Source organism: Falco peregrinus, chromosome 4 (assembly GCF_023634155.1).
Source record: "Falco peregrinus isolate bFalPer1 chromosome 4, bFalPer1.pri, whole genome shotgun sequence".
Taxonomy (NCBI): Eukaryota; Metazoa; Chordata; class Aves; order Falconiformes; family Falconidae; genus Falco; species Falco peregrinus.
In genome coordinates, this window is record NC_073724.1 from 65012698 (window position 1) to 65035705 (window position 23008).

The 23008-nt window shown below is 35.4% G+C and overlaps 1 protein-coding gene across 14 annotated transcripts in view; it reads left to right on the top strand.

Moving 5' to 3' along the window:
- Positions 1-23008, top strand: part of DOCK9 (dedicator of cytokinesis 9) — a 128780-nt gene that overhangs the window by 66454 nt on the left and 39318 nt on the right. For all 14 annotated transcript variants that reach the window (XM_055802103.1, XM_055802100.1, XM_055802102.1 and 11 more), the window contains exons 17-33: positions 24-211; positions 333-398; positions 979-1071; positions 1336-1459; positions 1864-1985; positions 3363-3449; positions 4100-4189; positions 7953-8068; positions 8203-8272; positions 8410-8535; positions 8665-8736; positions 14398-14544; positions 15223-15306; positions 15951-16062; positions 19868-20046; positions 20801-20917; positions 22247-22367. In XM_055802103.1, the coding sequence (XP_055658078.1) occupies positions 24-211; positions 333-398; positions 979-1071; positions 1336-1459; positions 1864-1985; positions 3363-3449; positions 4100-4189; positions 7953-8068; positions 8203-8272; positions 8410-8535; positions 8665-8736; positions 14398-14544; positions 15223-15306; positions 15951-16062; positions 19868-20046; positions 20801-20917; positions 22247-22367 (1914 nt within the window). The remainder of the gene's footprint in view (positions 1-23; positions 212-332; positions 399-978; positions 1072-1335; positions 1460-1863; positions 1986-3362; positions 3450-4099; positions 4190-7952; positions 8069-8202; positions 8273-8409; positions 8536-8664; positions 8737-14397; positions 14545-15222; positions 15307-15950; positions 16063-19867; positions 20047-20800; positions 20918-22246; positions 22368-23008) is intronic.

Genomic DNA, 23008 nt, shown 5'->3' on the forward strand with positions numbered 1-23008 from the left:
TGTTTTCTTATATTTATTTTCAGATTATGTTAACTCATCATACATTCCCATGAAACAGTTTGAAAATGGTACCAAGACACTAATAACATTTGAAATAGAGGAGTTTGTTCCCTGCATACCAAAACACACTCAGCCTTTCACCATCTACAACAATCATCTTTATGTTTATCCCAAGTATCTGAAATATGACAGTCAAAAGTCTTTTGCAAAGGTGAGTACAGGAAAACTGTACATTCTTCTTTCTCAGGATTGGTTAAAATTGTTTACATATTATATTTCTGTGATAAGCCTTCCATTAAGTGTTGGTTTTTTATTTTTAAATACTGCTTTAGGCTAGAAATATTGCAGTATGCATTGAGTTCAAGGATTCTGATGAAGAGGATTCTTTGCCTTTAAAGGTTAGTCTTTTGATTTTTGTAGCTGATGAAAGAAAATAGTGAACAGTTAGCTAAGTAACACAGTAGCACTGGATTAATTGGGCTGGTGATTTTCTGTCCTTTTGCATTTGGCATAAGAGTAGCTTCTAGATACTTGCTTGGTTTTGATATAAAAGATTACTAAAGAACTCTCAGAGCATGTAATTTCTTTCTATCAACAAAAATTCCAAGAATAAACTTGTTGCAAACAAGGGTGGCTTATGCCTGCTCCACAGGAGGAATTCTTTAACTTAAAACAGTAAAACTTTAGGTCAACTGCAGAGCCAAGTGTGTTTGTTCATGAGCTACCACAGTGTATAAGAGGTGCCTGGAAGAAAAGAAGTAGGAAAATGTATAGGAATCCTAAGGTGAAATCACAGTGTGAGCTCTACTGCACAGCAGGCAGAGTACACATTGTGTCATTCCCTGTCTGTGCAAAGGAACCAAGTTAAACACAAGTTAAAATGTTTCAAATTCTAGGTGAAACAGGTTCTAAGTGGAGAAAGAAAAAGAATCACTGGGGGTTTTTTTGTTCTTTTTTCCTTTTTTTTTCTATTATTAGTGTATCTATGGTAGGCCAGGTGGGCCAGTATTTACTAGAAGTGCGTTTGCTGCTGTTCTTCATCACCATCAAAATCCGGAGTTTTATGATGAGGTAAGCTACCTTTCTGAGGTAACTTTTACTGGTTTAGATATTATGTAAGTTTGAAAAATACAAGAAAAAATTTGAGGATTGCGAAGTTACTTCAGATAAATCAGGGCCCTTTTCACTATAAGTAAATTTTTGTAAGTTTTGTTTGTGTGATTCTTGATCATGCTTCAAATAACACATAACCTGGACTTGCTTACTGCAAGCAGTGAGGCACGTCAGTGTTTTAGCTGAAGACTTCTACAAAGGTGGTGATTCTTTATCTTTCAGATTAAAATAGAGTTGCCCACGCAGTTACATGAAAAGCACCATTTATTGTTCACCTTCTACCATGTTAGTTGTGATAATTCAAGCAAAGGGAGTACAAAGAAGAAGGATGTTGTTGAAACACAAGGTTTGTATGCTAATGCTTTACTTTCAGTAACTACTGAGGAGATTTTATGAAATATGCTGTTTGGGTAACCCGTGATTTTTGTGATCCATTTAATGCTCCCTAATTACATTGTAGACTGAAAGATTTTGCTAAGTATTTATTTTAATTTTAATGTTTCCAATGTTGTTTTAGAATGTACATCAAATGTATGCTTTTTCCAAACTCAGTGGCAATTTATTTGACTTTTTAATTATTTCTAATCATTTAAGCTCAAATCATTTTACCTTAAATGTAACTCATATCATACCTTAAAGTAATATTGTCTGGTTTGAGTTGTGTATCAAAAGTGTACAGTAAGACTTTTGTAAGAATTTATGTAAAGATTTGTAACATATTTGAAATTACTTGCCTTTCATGTTCCATAGTTGGATATTCTTGGCTTCCTCTAATAAAAGATGGAAGAGTGGTGACCAATGAGCAACACATCCCAGTGTCAGCAAATCTTCCATCAGGCTATCTTAATTATCAAGAAGTAGGGGTTGGGAAGGTATGTTATATAAAATTACTCTAATACTTAACAAAAAAAATTAAGTGGAGAGAAGGTTTTGTTGTAATTCCCCAGTCTGATAAGATTTAAGTAATTTTCTAGTAGAAATATTTTTCTTTTGTAGTTGAAGTTGAGTACTTTGCAAAAATTAGGCATCTGGCTTAGAGGAAACAAACCAACCCAAACAGAAATGGGAGACAAAACTTATGACTAAATTCTGACTTACCAGAATTTGAATCAATCTGCCCTAATGTAGTTTTTCTTTTAAGTTGTTAAGTACTTATTTCTGTTATTATTTAGCTGATGTACTTAAGAATGTTTTAAGCTTCATTTTTTTGGTAGTGATAATTAACTAGAAGTTACAGTAATTTTAAAATACATTAAACTATTTCGAGTTTATGAAGATACGCAAATAATCTGAAGTCCTTTACTAAATTCTTTTTAGCATTTCATGCTGTCTCCTTTCAGTAAGTCCTTTATTCCTGAAAAAGTCTTATTCTCACATCTTGATTTTTGTGATCTTTATACTTCACTAGTAAAATTTATGGTTGTCTTTTACAAAGCAGAAAGCTTGCAAAATTGTAGTAGTAAAAGTAATACCAAGGAGGATACAAAATGTAAAATGTGATAGAGGATTTGACTAAGAGAATGAAATGCAGAGACAAAATTGACTCATTGTGGTGGAGGAGGCCTAAAATCAACAGCGAGAGCTGCTGCTCTCCTCTTATTCTACAACCTTTTAGTTTTTAAACTCTGCTGTAAGCTTTCCAACCATCATCTCCTTCACATCTTTCATGTTTTCACATCGTAGGTGTATTCTTTATGCCTCTGCTATTCCTCTCTGCTCATGCCCATGGGTGGAAGGCTAGGACCAATATGACTAGTTATAGATACAGCAGTAAAATCTCTCCCTAAGTGGTTGTCAGGGTAGAGAGCTGAGCATTCCTATTCTCAGTTCTTTGGAATGGGGTGGGGAGGAAGCACTGGATGCTGCCTCTCTGTGACCTAAATTGAGGATTAAACTGTGTCAGTACCTGTGTAAACTCTTGTGTTATTTTTCTTAGAAAACTGGTAGATATTTCTCTCTAGTCAGAAGTTTCTTTGCAGAGCTGTAGGGGAAACATGAAATCAACATCGAAAAGCAATTCTCTTAGCCAGTGAGGAAACTACTGTGGGACTTTCAAAAAACATTTTAAGCTTCATAAATGCTTTTGGTAATATTGCCTGCATAATTTTCCTTTTTTTATGACTTTATTCATTGCACACATTACTTCAACTTATTGTTTAAAAAGTGTTTTTTGTGGTACTATAAACAAATTGTTTTAATCTAGTATACTGCTGCATTATTGTACTTATCCTCTGCATGTGTGTGTGCAGCACTCTGGTCCTGAAATTAAATGGGTAGATGGAGGCAAGCAACTATTAAAAATATCCACTCATCTGGTGTCAACTGTGTATACACAGGTGAGTTATAAAACAAATAAAATCAGAGAAATTTTCAGAAATAATGTTTTTTATATGTTTAGACAACATTTGGGAGGTTTCTTAAACTCATTATGCTGATCTCTTACTTTTTTGTCTCTTGGATACTCTGCATGATACCTGTCTTTCACATTAGCTCTGAAAAACAGTAGATCTTGAATGGAAACTACTCAGAATGTGAGCATTTTGTCTACTGTTGTCATCCATTACAGTCTAAATTTTCCTGTTAGATGAGAAGTCATAGCTGTCTGAAAGCTATTTACTGGTAAGCTAAATACAAAGCAATGAATCCTATTATAGCTGCTTGTAAAATACATGTTATGATCAGTTGGGATAACTAACATTGAGTATGATATTTTCTGCATGTTGGTTGGTTTGAGGCAAATATAGGTGGTGTTTTGTATAACAGGTGTTCAAAAATCACTGGAAATTTCTTATCTGGGTTAAAAAAATAATGTTACATGTAGAGTAGACTAGTCTTTGGAGTAGTGCACTTAAATTATTTTTGAAAATTTAATCTATGTACATGCATATGCATTTCTACATACAAATATTTTTAATGTGTTCTTTTTTGAATTATGAATAGCAATATTAGATATTGTTTTATTTCTTGTTCTTTCTGTCTTTGACAGGACCAGCACTTGCATAACTTTTTTCAGTACTGTCAGAAAACAGAGTCTGGAGCTCGTGCACTAGGAACTGATCTTGTAAAATACCTTAAGGTATAAAATGATAGTGAATAACGGATTATATTACGTATTTATAATTTTGGAAAACTGAGGAGCTTCAGACATTTTGTAGGTCTCATTATTAATGGAATGTGCAGTTTAAAAAGAACACAAAGATACTTCCTGCCCTAGATAAATTTCAAAGTCAGCTCTCTACAGCATCAAGAGGTCCTACTGTAGCTGGAGACAGCTTATGTGCAGAATCCCTCCCTGATACCACACTTGGAAATCCTCTGTCATCGTGATGCTTTTCAAAATATAGTCTTTCTAACTGTGTATATGTGGTTTGTGCCCTGAAGAAATCTCAGAAGAGGAGAACCACCTCTTCACCACACTTCAGAGTGTTTCATCTTACCTTGGGGTCAAGGGGATTTCTGTCTCTCTGGGACGCTGTGGGTCCTGCAGCCTGAGATTTCTGTTTGAAGAAGGGAACCTCTTTACCTCTCACTTCCCGACTGTACTTTTCTGGCAGGGAATTTACGGTTATTGGTATTCAGTGTCCTCTTGCAATGGAATCATCCAGGTTTTTAGCAGTCCTAGTCATAAAAGGCATTTTTCTCATTGGGTCAGCTTTGCCGTCTTGTCCTCTGGTAGTAGTTTTGAGATCAGTTTGGACACTGAAACTTTATAATTGGAATCTAGCCTCTCTTTTTTTTCTCTCTGCGTAATAAGATGGTATGTTCTGAGTATCTGTCAGTGTGAATTGGAGGTCTTAGTCTGACCTGTGGCTCACCAAAGCTCTTTAAAATGGTCAGTATCATTTCCATTACTTTTTTTCAACGGATGTAAGTTCCCTGCTGCTTGAGGTGCCAGAGAAAATGGCAGAGGTTTTCTGGTATCAAGAAGAAAGGAAGGTTTGTTGCCCATACTGGAACTCAGGGAATTGAATGTCTTTATTGATAAGTTCAGGTGAAAAAACAGAATTTTCTCTTTTTGATGCTGTAATATAGATCAGTTTGTCAAAGGAATAGTCAGATGTTAAATGAAAAGAACCATTATTACTAAAATCTCTGTATACATAACAAGTCTGAATCACTACAATTAAAAAACCAGTTTGCACACCATAGAAAGCCTCTTTACCAGGGTTCTGGCAGCAGTGACTGTTCATGTTATGAGGAATGGAACGACCTTGTACTTTGTGGGCAGTTGGTTGATTCTTACCTCAGGAGCTGAAGTTGTAAACAACCCTCAGTCAGTTTCTGACCTGTTTGATTCATCAGGATTCACAGTGCTTCAAGAGGTCCCACTGTTTCTTAAGTTTACCAGAGCTCTACTTGGATCTGATATAATCAAAATCTCTTCAAGGACTAGCATGGCAATTTGAGATTTATCTTGCTACCTGCTGACTGTCAAAAAAGACAGGCTGGATCAAAGGCTTGATTCTCTTCTTGGTACTTAAAACTCTTGTTAATCTGGTAGAACACAGTGACTATCAGGTATTAAAGCGTCATTTTAGGGAAAGCTCAAAAAACCACTTTTTGGATCACTCCCAGATCACATGATTTACTTCCGTTGTATATAATCACATATACTGTAATCTGTTTGGGTAGTTTACTCCTTTGCTTAAATGATTTATTTATTGTTACATTAATTTTACATCAGCAAAATCTTTAGGTTCAGTGACAAGACCGTGTCTTGCCAAAATTCCTGGGGTAGAATAATGCAATTGCAGAACCTCATTACAGCTCTTGCTTGTTACTAAACACCAGAACACTCTCACTGTACAGTATGAAAGGTGGGAGTTGCTCTCTTCTCCCAGGTAACAAGTGACAGGACAAGAGGAAGTGGCCATAAGTTGCACCAGTGGAGGTTTAGAGTGGGTATTGGGGAAAAAAATACTTCACTGAAAGGGTGGTCAAGCATTGGAACAGGCTGCCCAGAGAGGTGGTAGAATCACTGTCCCTGGAAGCATTCAGAAAACACATAGATATGGTGCTTAGAGGCATGGTTTAGTGGTGGGCTTGGCAGTCCTGGGTTAACAGTTGGACTTGATGATCTTGAAGGTCTATTCCAACCTAAATGATTCTATGATTCTGTGAACATGTTCCACACCACTAGATTAACACATCAGATTGACTTTATTGCTTCGCTTCATGTTAACAGAAAACTAATGCTATCTTCTGTGTCTACTACAAATTATGGCTATTCTCAATTCTGTTGGGCCGAATTCCTGTCTAGCTAGGCCTCACAGGGACCCAGATCCTTGTTACTTCTCCTGTGTATTGAGAGTTTGCCTTTTGTATGGCAGTTTGTACCTGCCTGGGCCAGACTTGGCCAGCCTGACTGCTAAATGTTCCTTAAAGATCAACATTCCAGTTCTCTGGTGGCAGTTTCCTGCAGCTAATGTCTATGCTGGAGTGGCAATAACATGTTTAAATACTTAAGATTTTCTCTTCTCCACGAAGTCGGTGTGCTACTGGCAGAGTAACTTGGGTTACCAAACCTGATAATGTTGTCCTGTTCTCTTTTTTTCTGTTCTTGCCCTCCCTAACAGGATTTTGTGTAAGCACCACCTGACACTTCTAATTAAAGGTTTTCTGAGACTTACCTGATTCGAGGTGTTTGTATGCTCTCCTTCATGTTTCATGAGCCCAAGCACCACTTAGCATCTCATAAGCTGAGGCATCTGCTTGCAGTTACCTCCGTTGCTGCCTGAGAGAACAAAGGGCACAGCTACTTCTGGTGTCTTTTGTCTGAGTGTAATTGAATACTCAAAGGCGTCAGAAGTTGTGTTATGAGTCCATTTCAGAGTCCTACTTAAAACATCACCTTTACCAAGAAATTTCTGCATCCTGGACAAAAGTGAGCTAAAGTACTATTTGCATGTTTACCCAATGCTCTGATATGCAAGGCTTATAGAAAAGATACTGTAGCATATAACTGCTGTTTCCAAGAAAAATCACAGATCATGTAGGAAGGAAGACTGTTTTGAGTTCTAAATAGTGTGAATATGCATGCAGGCAAACATTCAAAGACAAGGCAGCTAGTTAACACTGAATCTAAATGTTTGCAATGTGTTGTCTGTATGCACGTTCACCACGTTCAGTCTTTTTTTCCCCCCCCCCCCCCCCCCCCCCCCCCTCAAACTCCCTAGAACTCGAGGGAATTTTGTGGCATGAAACAATGTAGGATGAAATGCCATACACTGCCTTTTATGTCAGGGTGGTTATGACTAAAATATCTTTTGTTTGTGATGGAATGCAAAGGCATATCATGAAGAAGCTGAATGGTTAGTAATTCGCTGACTCCGATTTCCAGCATTAGGTAGTTAAGGATTTTAGTTCATTCTGTTTTTTAACGTATTAGTTTATTGTTTTGCAGTAACTAATATTGCATTTACCACAGGTAAGCAACCTGTATGTTTTTGTGGAACTTGTGTTTGCTAAGTGTCTGCATTGGTGGATGAAATAACAAAGTATACCAGAGTGTCAGTGTCAGCTTGCTGTGGCGTACACAGATAGCCTTTGCATTGAAACATGACCTAGTATGCATTTCAAGGAAAGTATGAATAACTACTTTAAAATGCTTTTAATAAAACCTAATTTTTACCCCTAATTTACCTTAATGTAGAAAACATTTACCAAATATTTATGTTGGAAACTATTCTCAATTGCTTTCTATGCAGTATGTCAGGTAGTTAACACCAAATAGTGCAAGCAGTGTGTATTTTTGGAAAAAGACTTGCAGTAAGTTTTATCGGTTTAGAACTTGTGATTTAAATGCCATTGTTTCTCACAGTATTACTGCTTTCTTTTAGAGCCTTCATGCTATGGAAGGCCATGTGATGATAGCTTTCCTGCCAACTGTTCTAAACCAGTTGTTTAGAGTTCTCACCAGAGCAACTCAAGAGGAAGTTGCAGTCAACGTGACAAGGTAAAGAATTTGAAGTGCTTCATAGAGATTAGGTGATGACTGGGTTATCACGTAAATCTGTAACTGAGTAGCGTTTGTGTTATTGCAATCATAGCTTGCTTTGTAGGCTTACTTGGTTTCTGACTTCTGTTTAGAGTCATTATCCATATTGTTGCTCAGTGTCATGAAGAAGGCTTGGATAGCTACCTGAGATCTTATGTCAAGGTAGGTAAAAGTAAATTAAATGTGGTTTTTTTTATTTCTCTAAAAAAAGCATATTTAAATTCAGTTGTATCTGTTCAATTTTAATTGTTTCATATTATGTCATAGTTTCATGTTTTATTCTGATTTTCCTCCCCAAGTATGCTTATAAAGCTGAACCCTATGTTGCTTCTGAATATAAGACAGTACATGAAGAATTGACAAAGTCAATGACGACAATTTTAAAGCCATCTGCTGACTTTCTTACAAGCAACAAGCTACTTAAGGTATATGTTGAACTGTGCTTTTTACTTCATGTTCTTATCTGGTCATAACTGAAGAATAGGAGCTAAGTGTATTGAAATAGTTGTTGAATGCATGTGGCAATTTTACAAGATGTTTTCTTTTCTCTGCAGTATTCATGGTTTTTCTTTGACGTTCTGATAAAATCAATGGCTCAGCATTTGATAGAAAACTCTAAAGTGAAGGTATGTCAACTTCTGCAAAAAAAATATTCTAAAGAGAATTTGTATAGGCTCTTGTTTCTCCATTCACATATTTTTATTCCATATTAGAAGAAAGTTTTATATATACATGGTTATGATTTCTATATAATAACTTTATTTGTAAGAAAGTGAGGGAAAGAGCCAAGCAGCAGGAGAAATCAGTTGAAATATTGGATGGAAAAAGCTACAGGGCTAGACTTAACATTATTATAAAAGGATAGAAACCCCTTAAAATCTATACAGTAGAGCAATTTGTGTAAATCGTCAGACTCTCTAGTAAGATTTCTTAATACTTATGGCACAGTGAAGCTGGAAGCAATAGATAATACTGTGGACTTTAGTGTAAGTACTACCCCAAAATCTGTGGCTTTTTCCTGAGCAATACAGTAGCTGTGATATAAAATGACTAAGAACAGCAAATCATGCAGTTTACAGTCCTTCTGTATACAATAAGAAGTATCAATATTTAATTCTATGTTATTTCCTCTGTTGGAAGGAGAGTGCTAAAATTTTAGAAATAGGCATTTTTCTACAAGCTTGTCCTGTAAATGGTATTTTTCTTACATTGATGACAGCTTTTTAGTTTGTTTACTTCTGTATTAAAAAAAGTATTGAATGTAAAGTTTCAAGTATACAAAATAGTCCCAGCTGAGTAACGTACCAGGTTGTTCTGAAATCTTTGTCAGTATTTTCACTGTGTATTTAGAGCGTAACTGGAAGTCTGCAGTACACAGGGGAAAAAACAATTGCAGAATGATCAGCAAAAAAAGCTTTAGTGCTATACCTAATACTGTTCTGCTGTGGTATGATCAGCAAGTTTGAGTGGTCTGGACTTTGTCTATTTCAATAGACTTAATCTTTAAAGAAGCTACTGATTCATTTTTCATTTAAGAAGCATGTGAACTCCATATGGTAATTGGTCAAACGATTTTTTTCATCATTGGATATTCTCTAAAAGTAATGTGTTTGATGTCCAAATCCTAGTATCCATCGCTTTTTCTTAGAATACTAATACAGAATGAAAATGGTTTTTTTTTTCTGGTTTACTTTTAGTTACGAGAATTAAATCATATCACCAGACTGACTGTTATCTAGTAGTAGATAAAAAAATCTGCCTTCATACTGTATTCAACTGGATTCATTTTAGCACAAATTACTGATACATAATTTGCATTTGAAGAGGACCTCAAATTTTTGCTGGTAGCATCATGAGACACTAGCTGCTGTGTTGTGGTTTTATATAAGAAAAAAAGAGTTGTCTCAATTTAAAATATGAAGATGACTGTGATCTCCTTTCTGTTTCTAAAAAGAAAAGGTGAAATAATTTTGGTTTTAATAAAATCTCAGCTTTTAGTTGGAGCAGTGGTTCTGGAAATTCTGGGACCTTTATTGGCAGATTTTTTTAAAGGAGGTTAGATACTTGTCAGGGAAGACGTTTTGCCAAAAACAACCTGATGCAGTCTGATGTATGGACATAAACGTTTACCTGCTATTTGTAGTCTGTTTAATCTAGAAATAGGCCTTTAGTTTAAGGGGATGGGGGGGAAATCGACTATTTACATGGTACTAGTACTACAGATTTAAGTACCTTCTGAAGCATGGAAAAAGGCAAGCTTTTATCACTAAATTCTTAAACTGTCTAGGGAAGTGTGACAGCTGTTCATTTAGGGGGTTTTAGAATGTGTGTATACAGGCAAAAGGTTTGCTGTCCATGTAGTCCAGTGCATCCTTTTGCATTTAAAATGTCAAACTTCTTACTCATTTTAACTTACCAGCTGTTTGAGAATTCCTCAAAATTTCTAGCAAAAAGACAACTTTTTCTACCACTAATCAATAGTAATACCGTTAATTCAAACTGAAGTAAGAAAAATATTTAGATAGACTTCTGCTCTTCACTTTTTTCTGTTTCATAGTATCTGTTCAAATAACTGGACCTTTAAACTTAAATTTCCATTATTGGTTTGATATTCCTTGAGGAAGGAGTTCATGCTTCACTCTGCGAATGGAGTATTTCTTATTCCACCCCACTATTTTGAGCTGCTTATAATCAGTGAAATTAATTGTATTCATTTAATTAATTCAGCTGAAATGGAAGTATAGTCTTAGAAAACACTACTTCTCATTTAAAGCTGAATTTTTCTAGAGACTTCTGGAATGGAATTAAAATTTTATAAAAAATTATATTGAAAAAAACTGAAAAAAATTTTGTTGGTTTCAGTACTTACCTGATAGTACTTTTTATTTTGCAGTATTCAGCTCTGAGAGAAGGATGCAGTTTTTCTAATTACAGAATGTGGTGCATCTGTCCAAGGTTTTCAAAACATAGTGTGTGTGTGAAACTTGGCATAGCTTGAGGAAGTTTTATATTGAAATTGCTAGGTGATACTCCAAAAAACAATGGCATGCTGGTTTTGCTTGGCTAAACAAAGTTTATATAATTTTTCCTGATCTTAACAAACTTACAAAAGTCCTCACAAGTTTGGAAACATCTTATTGCTTTAAAAAAAACTTAAGAGAAACCACTAACTTGCTGCCATGCAAACCCATTTCCTTAATTTAATTATAACTTCCTTACAACAGGGATTACATTTTTAAATTGAGATCAGATGGTGGATAAAATAAGTACAGTAGAATGTAATCTTTTTCTAAAGCAGGAATCTGTGTAAACAAACAAAAAAACCAAATGTAATTTACTTCTCAGAATGACTCTGCCAGTGTCCATGGTTTTGGTATCCTCTCCCTTATGATCTCTTGTACAGTATGGTATACTACCATTGATGAGCATTCACATTACTACTAGTTCTTCCTATCTTTTTGTGTTTTCTTATTACCATTTTTTTCCTCCACAAGTGCTATACTGACTCATTTACTCAAAGCTAATGTGTCTTTACTGACCCGTGTAATCCTAATAATTATATTTGTAGAGCACCAGCGTGTACATCTGAGGAACAAATTCAATTTAACATGACTTTCATTTTAGGGAAAACAAAGTTGACAAAGGAATAGTATGTCAGTTACACATGCCTGAGATAGATTTGATTACCTGGTGTTATGGTGTGAGTTGGAGCAGGCATAACCATTACTTTTATTCGGAAAAAGCTTTCTCTCTTTGATGTCTAAGTGACCTAAGTAACTGTGAGAGAAGGCACTGATTATTTTCTTTTTTTAGTAATAACAGCCAATAGCTGAGATCTAATGGCTTCAGGTTTGGTGTACTTGAAATACTGAGCAGTTCCTTTTGTAATTTATGCTATGCTATAAATAACATGCTGTAAAAGCTGTGATCTTCTGAGATCAATTTCTAGGGTTTTTTTAAGCAAGGTTGGGGTTTTCAGTAAAATGCACCCGAAAGATGTAGACAGGAGCCAATTCAGTGTATGTTTATATTGCTGAAGATTGGTCTAGGAATTATGACCTTTCAGTGATGTTTTACATCAACTAGTTACATCAAATTTTGTCTGTTACATGGGGTTATATGATCATAAATTCTGAAAATGTCTTTTTAGGTAATCTTTCTATCATGCAAAATTATTTAGGTAAGCTCTGTTCATGCAGAGATTTTCTTAAGCAGCATTGAAACTACCAAAATGTTGCCACATTTTTTGTTAGGACCTACAGGTATAGAAGCATGCAGTAATTCTACCTGAAGAGGAAAAATATCCCCAAACCAAAAAAAAAAAAAATCCCCATCCCCAAACCCCTAAGCTTGATACTGGAATGTACCTGTCTGGTTTCTATTGATACCCCATTCAATAGAGTGTTGCAGCATGTGAGGTATGCCTGTGTAGGAACACCACTCATTTCAGGTTCACATTTTGTTTAGTTTTAATAGCATCTGCAAAAGCAACCCTCAAATCTGAACTGTTCAGTTGTACAAAGGAAACAAATTATCTTAACGTGCACCTTTTAGATTCTGGTACTTTGCTGTGTGTCACCTTGAACTGCTGTTCTTTCTTATTCTTCCCCAGCAATAACATGAAGTAGGGTTCATAGCTTATAAACTACTGGAGTGACTTTTTATGACAGATATTTGTTGTTGTCTCCAAATTTCATGTTAAAAAAGACAGTTCTACTTTTAGAACTAACCTCATTGTCATCTTCCCTGTGACACGAAAGAAAAAGGAGCAGAACTTGCCTCTTGTCCAGGAATGAGGATACATGCAAACATCACTTCTTGATTTACAAACCCATTAAATACCAAATAAATTGGGTTTTTTGTATTACTGGGTAAAGTAATAAAAGAAATATGCGTTCAGATATTTCCTACTTATGAGATCTGATAAAAAGATGCATTTCTGGGTGCAGCAAAGTATTTCTGTAGCAAGAATTTTGTAGTATTTTAAAAAATATTTAATTACTGTCCAGCAAAGACTGAGCTTACAAGAATATCCCAGGACACTGACTGGCATACCCACAAACAGAACTTTTAATTTTTAATTGTTATTTCGTTAATGTGTGCTGTTGATATTTAGACAAGGATCTTTTTCAACCTTAATATCTATTTTTTAAAATATTTATTAAAAACAAAACTAGAGTCTTTGGGCCACAGTTCAAACCCAAAGGGAGCAAAATTGTGTAATCACAGTTACATGTAGGGCCTTGACACAATGGTTTGATCTGCTTAGGAATTTTGCATTCCATGTAGTTCAAAAAACTATTTAGATAAAGTATTTGGAGCTCTTGGATGTTTTGATTTCAGTTTTCAGTTTGAAAAGACAAAATGACTATACAGTTGAACAGTTTTTGTTAATGTCAACTTTTTCAGCCTTCAACCACTTGTCATGAAGTCCCATCAGACAAAAGACAGAATCTTTATTAAAGATTGTAAGATTTATAGAAGTAAAAGAGACTCTCTAGTGCCAAAAAGCTGAAGAGAACTTACTGACCCATACTAGTCAGAATGTGCAAAATCATTGATAAAGGTAATGAGGATGGTGAGTGGAAAGGAGGAGGTTGTGAATGTACAGGAAATCTTTTAAGGTAATTGGCAACTACTACCTAAAAGCAAGGGAAAACAGTTCTGATTGTGGAAACTGAGAAACATGGGGAGTAAGATTCTGAAGTCTGGAAGAGCTGAGATTTGAAGTTGCTGACAAGCCAGAGAAAGAAAAGTATGGATGAGAACTCGGACAACAGCAAAAGGTAAAGGACTTATTAAAGAGATAGTTGCAGAACAGCAAAAACCGTCTTTTTAAGACGGTGAGTCTGATAATGCAGTTACTATATGTGAACCAGCTGGTATCTGCTTTGGAAAGGAAGATAGGTAAAGGATTCTCTTTTACCCCTAGCTTCTGTCATCAAGTTTATTGTAGTATAGAAAAGTAGTTATGCATTACACTTATGAACTTTCATACCTGTGTGTTTTGTCATCAGATTGCCTTGCTTGAATGTTAATAACAGATGCTAGCACATGTTGTTATAATTTCTTTTAACCAAATGCTTTTCACCCTTCAGTGTAGAAAGTTCAGGAAAATCTTGAATTTAAAGAAAATGTTGATTTTAAATGACAAATGAGAAAATTTGAAAACTATCTTTGTCTTTCCTCTCGCTGTCAGATTATTTGTATCTTCTCTGAAGTAAATTTTCTGATAACACTTCAGTGTTACAAATCATATTAAATATTTTATCTGAATTTGTTTCCAGCTGTTGCGAAACCAGAGATTTTCTGCTTCCTTTCATCATGCAGTTGAAACAGTTGTTAATATGCTAATGCCACACATCACTCAGAAGTACAGAGACAATCCAGAGGCTTCAAAAAATGCAAACCATAGCCTTGCTGCCTTTATAAAAGTAGGTACACAAGCGACTTGGGCTCAATATTTTAATAATGCTGCTTCTCTTGGATTTTAAAGAATATTAAAGCCAACTCACATAAAACTGGATATGCATAATGTTTTTTAAATATAATTTTATGTCCAAGTGAAAATGCATTGATGTATAATTTGCATCTTTTGTAATCAAGAAGCCATCTGTTCAAAAGTGATATTTTTTAAAATGAATTTATATTTCATCCAAAATCTATTTTGATTTTTCTTTTTTCTTTACAAATATAACCTAAGCTACCTTCTAATCCTACAAAAGCTTCATACAATGAGTAGTGTTTTATTTGCCTGCATTTTATGTAAACAGACTTTCAGTGTCTTTCCTTTTTCAGTCAGTAAGATCCAGTAGGGAGAAGAAAAGATGAGAAATAGTGATAGGTAAAGCTGCTAGCAGCATGCCATTTTTATTTCTGTAAAGGCAGAGTTCTTCAACTGCTTTTTATTTGCAATTTGTTTACATTCTACAGTCTAAGGGGAAAATTTGGTATTTGTATGTGTATACATACATTTAATTTGCTTGTTTTATTGTGTTTTACATTCAAACTGAAATACTATGTCTGGAAAATAAACTTATTAAATATAGAAATAAAACTACTGAGCACTGTGACTAAATCAATTCTATCTTGTTTTTGCGTGTTTTCCCCAGAGATGTTTTACTTTTATGGATAGAGGCTTTGTTTTCAAGCAAATCAATAACTACATCAGCGGCTTTGCCCCAGGAGATCCAAAGGTACTCAGTATTTTTAAACAAACTATTTTTAGGAGTTGCATCTTCTTGATGCGTGTGGATAGAATCCTGCATTAAGTGTTCAGACTTCTTCGCAGTTACGTTAGAAGTCACTGTGCTGTGGCTAGAATATTTGTGGTGGTGGCTTTGTTGGGTTTTTTTCATCTAATCTTTTTCATATTTTGATTCCCATCTTCACATTCAACTTTACCATGCTAGAGCTTCTGTATTGTGAAAGTGGTAGGGGTGGGGGAGCAACCGTAAGCAGAAATTTTAAGCATGAATATGAGAGAGGCTGAAGTTGGAATTGGTATCTGATAAATTTCTGTATGTTTACTATAGTGGTGAAAACATGTACCAGATATCCAAAGAATTTATTTTGTGGGTCTAAACTTTTCTTACATAAGTACATAATATGTTAGTAAACTCAAATAACTTTGGACAATGGGAACGGTAAATAAAACTATATCCAGTTGACAAGTATTAATTATGCTGGAATTACCGTATACTGGCATATGGAACTTTGACAGGTCTATATCCCTCATACTGCAAGACTGAGAGAAATCACCCTTTTGTCTTAGAAAGCTGTTTTTAATGTGTTATTCAGATCACTGCATGGTTATTTAATTTATACTTTTACTTTGCAGACTCTTTTTGAATTCAAATTTGAATTTCTCCGTGTAGTCTGTAATCATGAGCACTACATACCTTTGAATCTACCAATGCCATTTGGAAAAGGCAGAGTGCAGAGATACCAAGGTAAGTTCTTCCAAAGAAGAATATGTTCTATTTCTTAGATGTCACCTTTTTATTATTAGACGTGTAGACTGTGTAACTTCAGGTCCATGAGATGTTGGAAACCTCAAAATTATTAAATGAAAGCCTGAAGTGGTAATCCTTTCATTTAATCTTAAAGGAATAGTTTAGGTAGCAGAGTAATCTATCCAAAGTCATTGAAACATACGGTAAACTACATCCTCAACTCTGCCTCCCTTTCCTGCTATGATTATTAAGTTTGGTTTTTTTTCATGAGTTAGCTTTTAATTCGCTAGCTACAGAAGCCTGCAACACTCCTGTAGACAGATGTGCAGTGTGAGGCTTGGTGTACTTTTTACTTTTTTCATATGCCCATTCAGGTTAAAAGGGACTTATTTAGGTCTGTAGTCCAGGCTTCTGCTCAGGTCACATCAGGCGTTCCCTCATCCAGATGGAACAAGCTCAGTTCCCTCAGTTTCTTCTGATAGGGTACATGCTCCAGTCCTCTAACTACCTTGGTGGTCTTTCACTGTACTCACTCAAGTTAGGATCCTTTTTGTACTAGAAGACCCAAATACTACACACAGTATTACAGATATGTCTAACAAATGCCAAGCAAAGGGAAATAAACACTTCTGGCTATGATCCTGTTGATACAGCCCAGTATGCTATTAGCCTTCAATGTTGTCAGGGTGTCATGCTAACTCCTGTTGAAGCTACTGTCCACCTGGACCCATAGGTGTGTTTCAGCAGAGCTGCTCCTAAGCTAGTCATTCCACAGCTGATACCATTGCAGGAAGTTTGCCCATCCCAGGTGCAGAATTTTGCATTTGTCTTTGTTGAATTCATTGCACTTCTGTTGACCCATCCCTGTAGAACCTAGATTCTTCTGAAATGCAGTGCTGCTCTTGAGGATGTGGACTGTACCCTGTCCGCAAACTTGATGAGGGTGCACTCCATCTCCTCTTTCAGGTCATTGATGAAGCAGCATTAAGTAGGATAGACCTTGGGAAACTCCTCTTGTAGCTGGTCTGCAGGCACGGTACAGGCCATGAAACACCAACTTTTGAGCCCAATGATCCATCTAGTTCTTCTGCACATTTAGGTATCTATTGACCTAGACTGTAATGTCCCACTTTGGATACAATGACCATGTGGACATCTGCTATTCTCCCCTTATCCACAGATCTAGTGAGTTGATTGTAAAAGCCAAGCTAGTCAAGTATGGTTTACCCTGGGTAAATCTATCCTGCCCATTCCCACTCTTCTCCTTCACTTGTTGAAAAATGGCTTCCAAGAGGACTTGCTCTATGACTCTTCCAAGGACCAAAGTGAGGTCTGTAGTTCCCTGAATTATCTTGCCCTTTTTTGCAGATGTGCGCAATGTCTACCTTCAGGCATTGTGAGGTCCCAGTTATGGGAGGCCCCTAATCACCATGGCATGGCTTAAAGGTGATAGTGAGTGGTCTTCAATGACATCACCTAACTTTCTCAGCATCTCATCCGGTGCTGTGGATTTGCATGACTGGAGGTGTCTCAGGAGATCCCTGATCTGGTCCTAGTCCACTGCTGGTAATTCTCTTTGTCACAGTCTCTAGACTCTTAAGGCCTGGAAACCATGGCAGTGAAGGATAAGGTAACAAAGGCATGGAGTATTACAGCCTTACCCAAGTCCACTGTCTCTAAATCACAGTCCCTATTCAGCAAATATCCCTTGTTTTCTTTGTTTAGACCTTTAATACTGATGTGGTAGAAGCTGTTCCTGTAGCCATTGATGTCCATTACCAGTTGCAGCTGTAGCTGATTTTTGGCTTTCCTGGTGCTGTCCCTGTGTACTTGATTGGTGCTTCTGTATTCCTCTTTTTGTAGCTTGTTCTTGCTTCTACCTCATGTGCATAATTTTTTTTTGACACTGGAGCTCAGTCCTGTTCCACCCACCTGGAATCCTGGTACATCTAGCCTTGTGCCAAAACAAATAGTATGTTAGCTATTGCATTTGTGGCTGTAAAGTTATTACTAATTTCTTCCAGGCATTGAACTATAGCAGGCATCAATAAGCAGAGGCGAGGAAGGTGCTTTTATAAGCAATAAGAAAACCTGCCTAACATATTTTTGTAGATAAGGTTATTTTTTTTCTTAAATATTTATTCAGTAGACTCTGCTGGCTTAGTAAATTTGAGTATAACTAACCAACACTTTCATCGAGGTGGTAGAACAAGATTTGGAACTAAGAGCTGGAGCTGCATAGAACTTGTTTCTGTCTTTGGCTTTTTCAGCCTTCAGGAGCGTCTTGGATAACAACATTGCATAAATATTTCCATAGAAAAAGACTGTGAGTTGTTGGTTTAGGGGATCCTAAAAGCAAAACTAGAGAAAATACTGTTTCTGCTTACACAGTAAAGAACCATGTAAAATGCTGCTCCCTGCTGAACTAGGAGTTCAGCCAGGAAAGAAAACTTTATCGGAAGTGTTTCTGACTCTGTTTTGCTGTCTCAAGCAAAAGAGACCTCGTGTGATGCAGCTGGCTCTTAAGTGAGTGGCAAGAATGCCTGTAGAATGTCTGTGCTTGTGCTGTCTTATGTATGTTTCTTTCTGACTTAATGGATTCCCTTACTGAAAGAGTTCTTTGAAAAATGAAAGTGCTTAGAAAGTAGCATCTGTATCCGATTACTGTATGGAACAATAACAGTGAATACGAGCAACTCTTGAACACCTGCTCATCTATAAGGTTAAACATATATGCATTCTAATAAATAAGGTCTTCAAACTAAAGTTTCTCTTAAGCTGTCATATATTCAGTACATAAATGAACTGGATTATTTTATTGCACAAAAATTACTTCTAAAGGGGGGAGCAGTCTGACTTTACTCTGTCAGATGTGCCTGGGTTTTGTGTGTGTATGTGTCTATATAATATTTATATGAGGCTTAGTATAGATTTACAGTTAGTTACTGCTAGGAATACTTTATGAAATAAATTTGCATGGCGGTGGTTTAAGAAGAAATTTCAAATGAAATGTTCTTTGACTTCAATTCTGTTGGAATTAACACCAATTATATAAATATTTCTTGAAAAGTCTTGTGTAATTGTAGCAGGAAATTGCCTACTGTATTACAATACTGGTTTAATTTCCATAGATCAATTTAAGTTATCTTGTTTAAATATTATTGTGTTCTGATATATTGAGAAGAAATGGCTTAATTTGGACGTATGTGTTGCAAATGCAGTCTGTTAATTACACTTACTACACACTGCAAATTTTTGGGATTATTTTCTTAGAGTATATCAGTTAACCAAGATCACAGTTGTTAGGAGGCTCTATAGTCTATATTCATAATAGATACAGGGGTAAGATAATGAAAAAGGAACTTAAAACTGCAGTACAAAAATCTAAAGCTTCTTAATCCATGTTTTGCTTGCAGTCCTTCATATTTGCTAACCTGGGACTGAACCACAGACTAACTATTAAACTCTGCCATATAACTAAGTTCCTGAAAGGTAGAATATGTGCAGCCTTTGTGCATTCTGTGTTTCCAGTACCTGTATATAGATCTAAAATTTGAATTTGGAGCTATGAGATGCTGGTCCAGGTAAATTGAATAGGAACACTTTTGAATATTGGACAGTATTTAATTATTTTTTTAAAATAATGTATTTTGATTTCTTCAGCTTCTATTGCTTGAATATACATCATAATTGTTTAATAAATGCATTGTTATGCAGTAAATTGAGCTAGGGATATACGAGTAACTATGATTATACATGATATATATAAATACATCATAGAACTTACGTACTTTACTTCCAGACCTTCACCTGGACTATTCATTAACGGACGAGTTCTGTAAAAATCACTTCTTAGTTGGACTGCTTCTCAGGGAGGTGGGCAATGCATTACAAGAGTTCAGAGATGTGCGGCAGATTGCTATTAGCGTGCTCAAGAATTTGATGATAAAGCATTCTTTTGATGATAGATATGCTTCCAGGGTAAGTATGTTGCTATACTAGTAGTACAAAATAATAGAGTAAGTGTGCACACATACAAGAAGTTTTTCTCTTTCACAAAAAACTTGTTAATTTGTAGCAATGCTATTCCTGTTCAGACTGTGATGAAAAAATGTATGAAAATTATACCAAAATCAATCTGAAAATCTCAGATTTTACAAAGTGAAAGCACAAAGCACCTTTTAACATAATTACATGTTTTTACGTTTCAGCACAGTATAATCTAACTGCTGTTCGTAAAGTAATCTGATTTTTACAAATGTTTTTAAATCTCTTATTTTCATTAAACATTAGCACTTAATATTTGGCTGCTATCCTGTCATCTATTATTTGTAAAATGAGTATAAGCAAGCTACAAGTCATGGTAGTAAATTTTGAGTGATTTTTAATTTTGCTGACTTTTTTTTTTTAACGTCAGATCTGCTGTGGAGAAGCCATAAAATTTTAATGGAATATGTCGTTAATTTACAAGCCATCATCATATTAATTTAATTGGTTAAGTCTTAGCAAAAGTCACATTAATTTAGGGGCTTTTCTGCATTTTATTAAAACAGTAAATAAAATTTACTGACCTGTGAATTAGAATGAAATATAGGGATGGTATGAATGTAGGCTCTGGCTTGACAAATATTTATTAAATATTCTTTTTTTGTAATTAAGGAGTGAATAGCTTAAAAAAATAATTGGTGATTTAAAATTAAATCTGTAATTTATTAATCATCTGTTTATACTCTAGAGCCATCAGGCAAGAATAGCCACTATGTATTTGCCACTCTTTGGACTGCTCATAGAAAATGTTCAGCGAATCAATGTTAAAGATGTGTCTCCGTTTCCCGTTAACCCTTCCAGCAATGTAAGTGACATTTCTATTTGATACTCTAAATTATCTTTATTGTAATTTATTGGTTTTGGCTGCAGTTTCTCTTACCAAGCTAAGTTATGTCTAACGTGGTAATTGGTTAGTTTGGTCCTACATACAGGTTACAGTGCCCTTACTGATCATCGGAAGATTTTTGGAGAATGCTAGGCCACGCAGATTACCACAGCATTATTTTAATGCCATATGATTATACTGCCATTAACATCTTGCTTTTTCTGTATCTCCAGTGCATGCACCTCTATTTCAGTACAAACTATAGACCACACAGGATTGAACACACTGCATCTTTTTAAGGGTTTGAAGAAGAGCAGTCAAACAAACTGAAGGAACAGTGTATTTGAAACTAAAATTAATCTGTTGTTTCTGCAATTTAATGGCCTTCCATTTATATCTATTGCTTAGTCTTGATGCAGTTTCTGTGAGAGGGGTTTTCATTAAATTCTGTCTGTTTTTTACTCAAAAGTTACACTTCTCTTTAGTCTGTCTGTCAGTTTGCATGAACATTTTGCCTCCATTCTTGTAGATCCTGGCACTGGGAGGCACTTGCACATGCTTCATTTTTATGCAGGAGGATTCTCCCCTGTCATCTAACACATAGAGAATTAGTTATGTTTGCTAAAATCCCAACAATTTCAGTAGTTACTGTCGTTGTTCAGCAGAAAAGATTGTATATTGGTAGTAGATTGCTGCTTCTTAAAAAATCTTATTTTTCAATTCAGTCCAACACTGAAATAAATGGAATAAATGGACCACCAAAAAAGAGATTAATTTTCTAGAAATTAAGGAAGAATTTTTAACCTTAAAGGAGTGTGATTTTGGAACAGCTGTAGTATAACAGGGCTACAGGAGAATGAATTCAAATGCAATTTGTGAAGGTGTATATTGATATAGTATAGTTGCATACAGTTATTGAATCTAAGATTTAATTATTAATGTATTTTATTTTTGACCGTATCTTGCTATGTTCCATTTGGTATTAAGAAAGAAATTCATGATAACCTTCCAACAAGAGAATATGTGTTTGGAATAGTAGTTTGAGTTCTTGGAAATATCTGGTTTATAGTGTTTATAATTGAATCTAGTATTCATTTTCTTTAATATTTCCTAAGATAATTTATATTTTAGGCTATTCCAAGCTTGTGCAAATACCTGAACATCTCATTCTGTGCTTTTGACCATATTTAATAGAAATTAAAATTTAAGAAAGAAATACACTTTATCATCTAGAGCTATATTTTTATATGTCATATTCACTAAGTCCATAATGTTGGAAAACAGTAATCACTTTTTCCTCTTTTCCAGAGTGCAAAGGATGATGCGCTTAATTTGCCAACTGCAAGTCAGCTAGTAACACCACAAAAATCAGGAAACACATTGGATAACAATCTTCCTAAAGATCTATTTGGTGTTATCTCTGGCATTGGTAAGCACTTAAAAAATAATAAAATAATTTTAAAAGGAGCCTGTTTCCTTTTTTCATTTGTTACGAGAATTTATTGTTCTGTGTCAAATTTTGGTTGCTTTCTGCATATATACGTGAATGTTACCGCTACTTTCATTAACAGAACCCTCATGCAATCAGCTCTTCATCATCAGTCATTGTTCACAGTCTACATGAAATCTTTCTTTTGGGATCTTTTTGATCTTGCTTTTCTTTTTGAATCTAAAGCTATTTCCTGGAGAAAGATGCTTTTCCCCCCCTCAAAGATGATAGTTCTTGTCTTGATGCAGAGGAATAGGAGACAAAACTAGCCTTAGTCACTTATAGCCAGAAAGCCATAATTTACCATTTTGTATATGATGTTGGAGACCACCTCTAAGTGGAGGTGCTGCTTGTGCACACATGTGGGCATCCTCCTGTCTGTCGCTTTAATGTGGTTTTCTGTTTGTTTTTTGTCTGGTGTAATTAGTTGTCAATTACTCAATTTAAAAAAAATAATAAAAAAAGAAAGATGAAAAATGGGGAAGGTGAGCTTCTTAAATATACATGCTTCTTCATGTAAGTGTGTATATGTATTGCTACATCTGTTTTTATGCATGTGTGTTTGTAGTTGTACAAAAGTC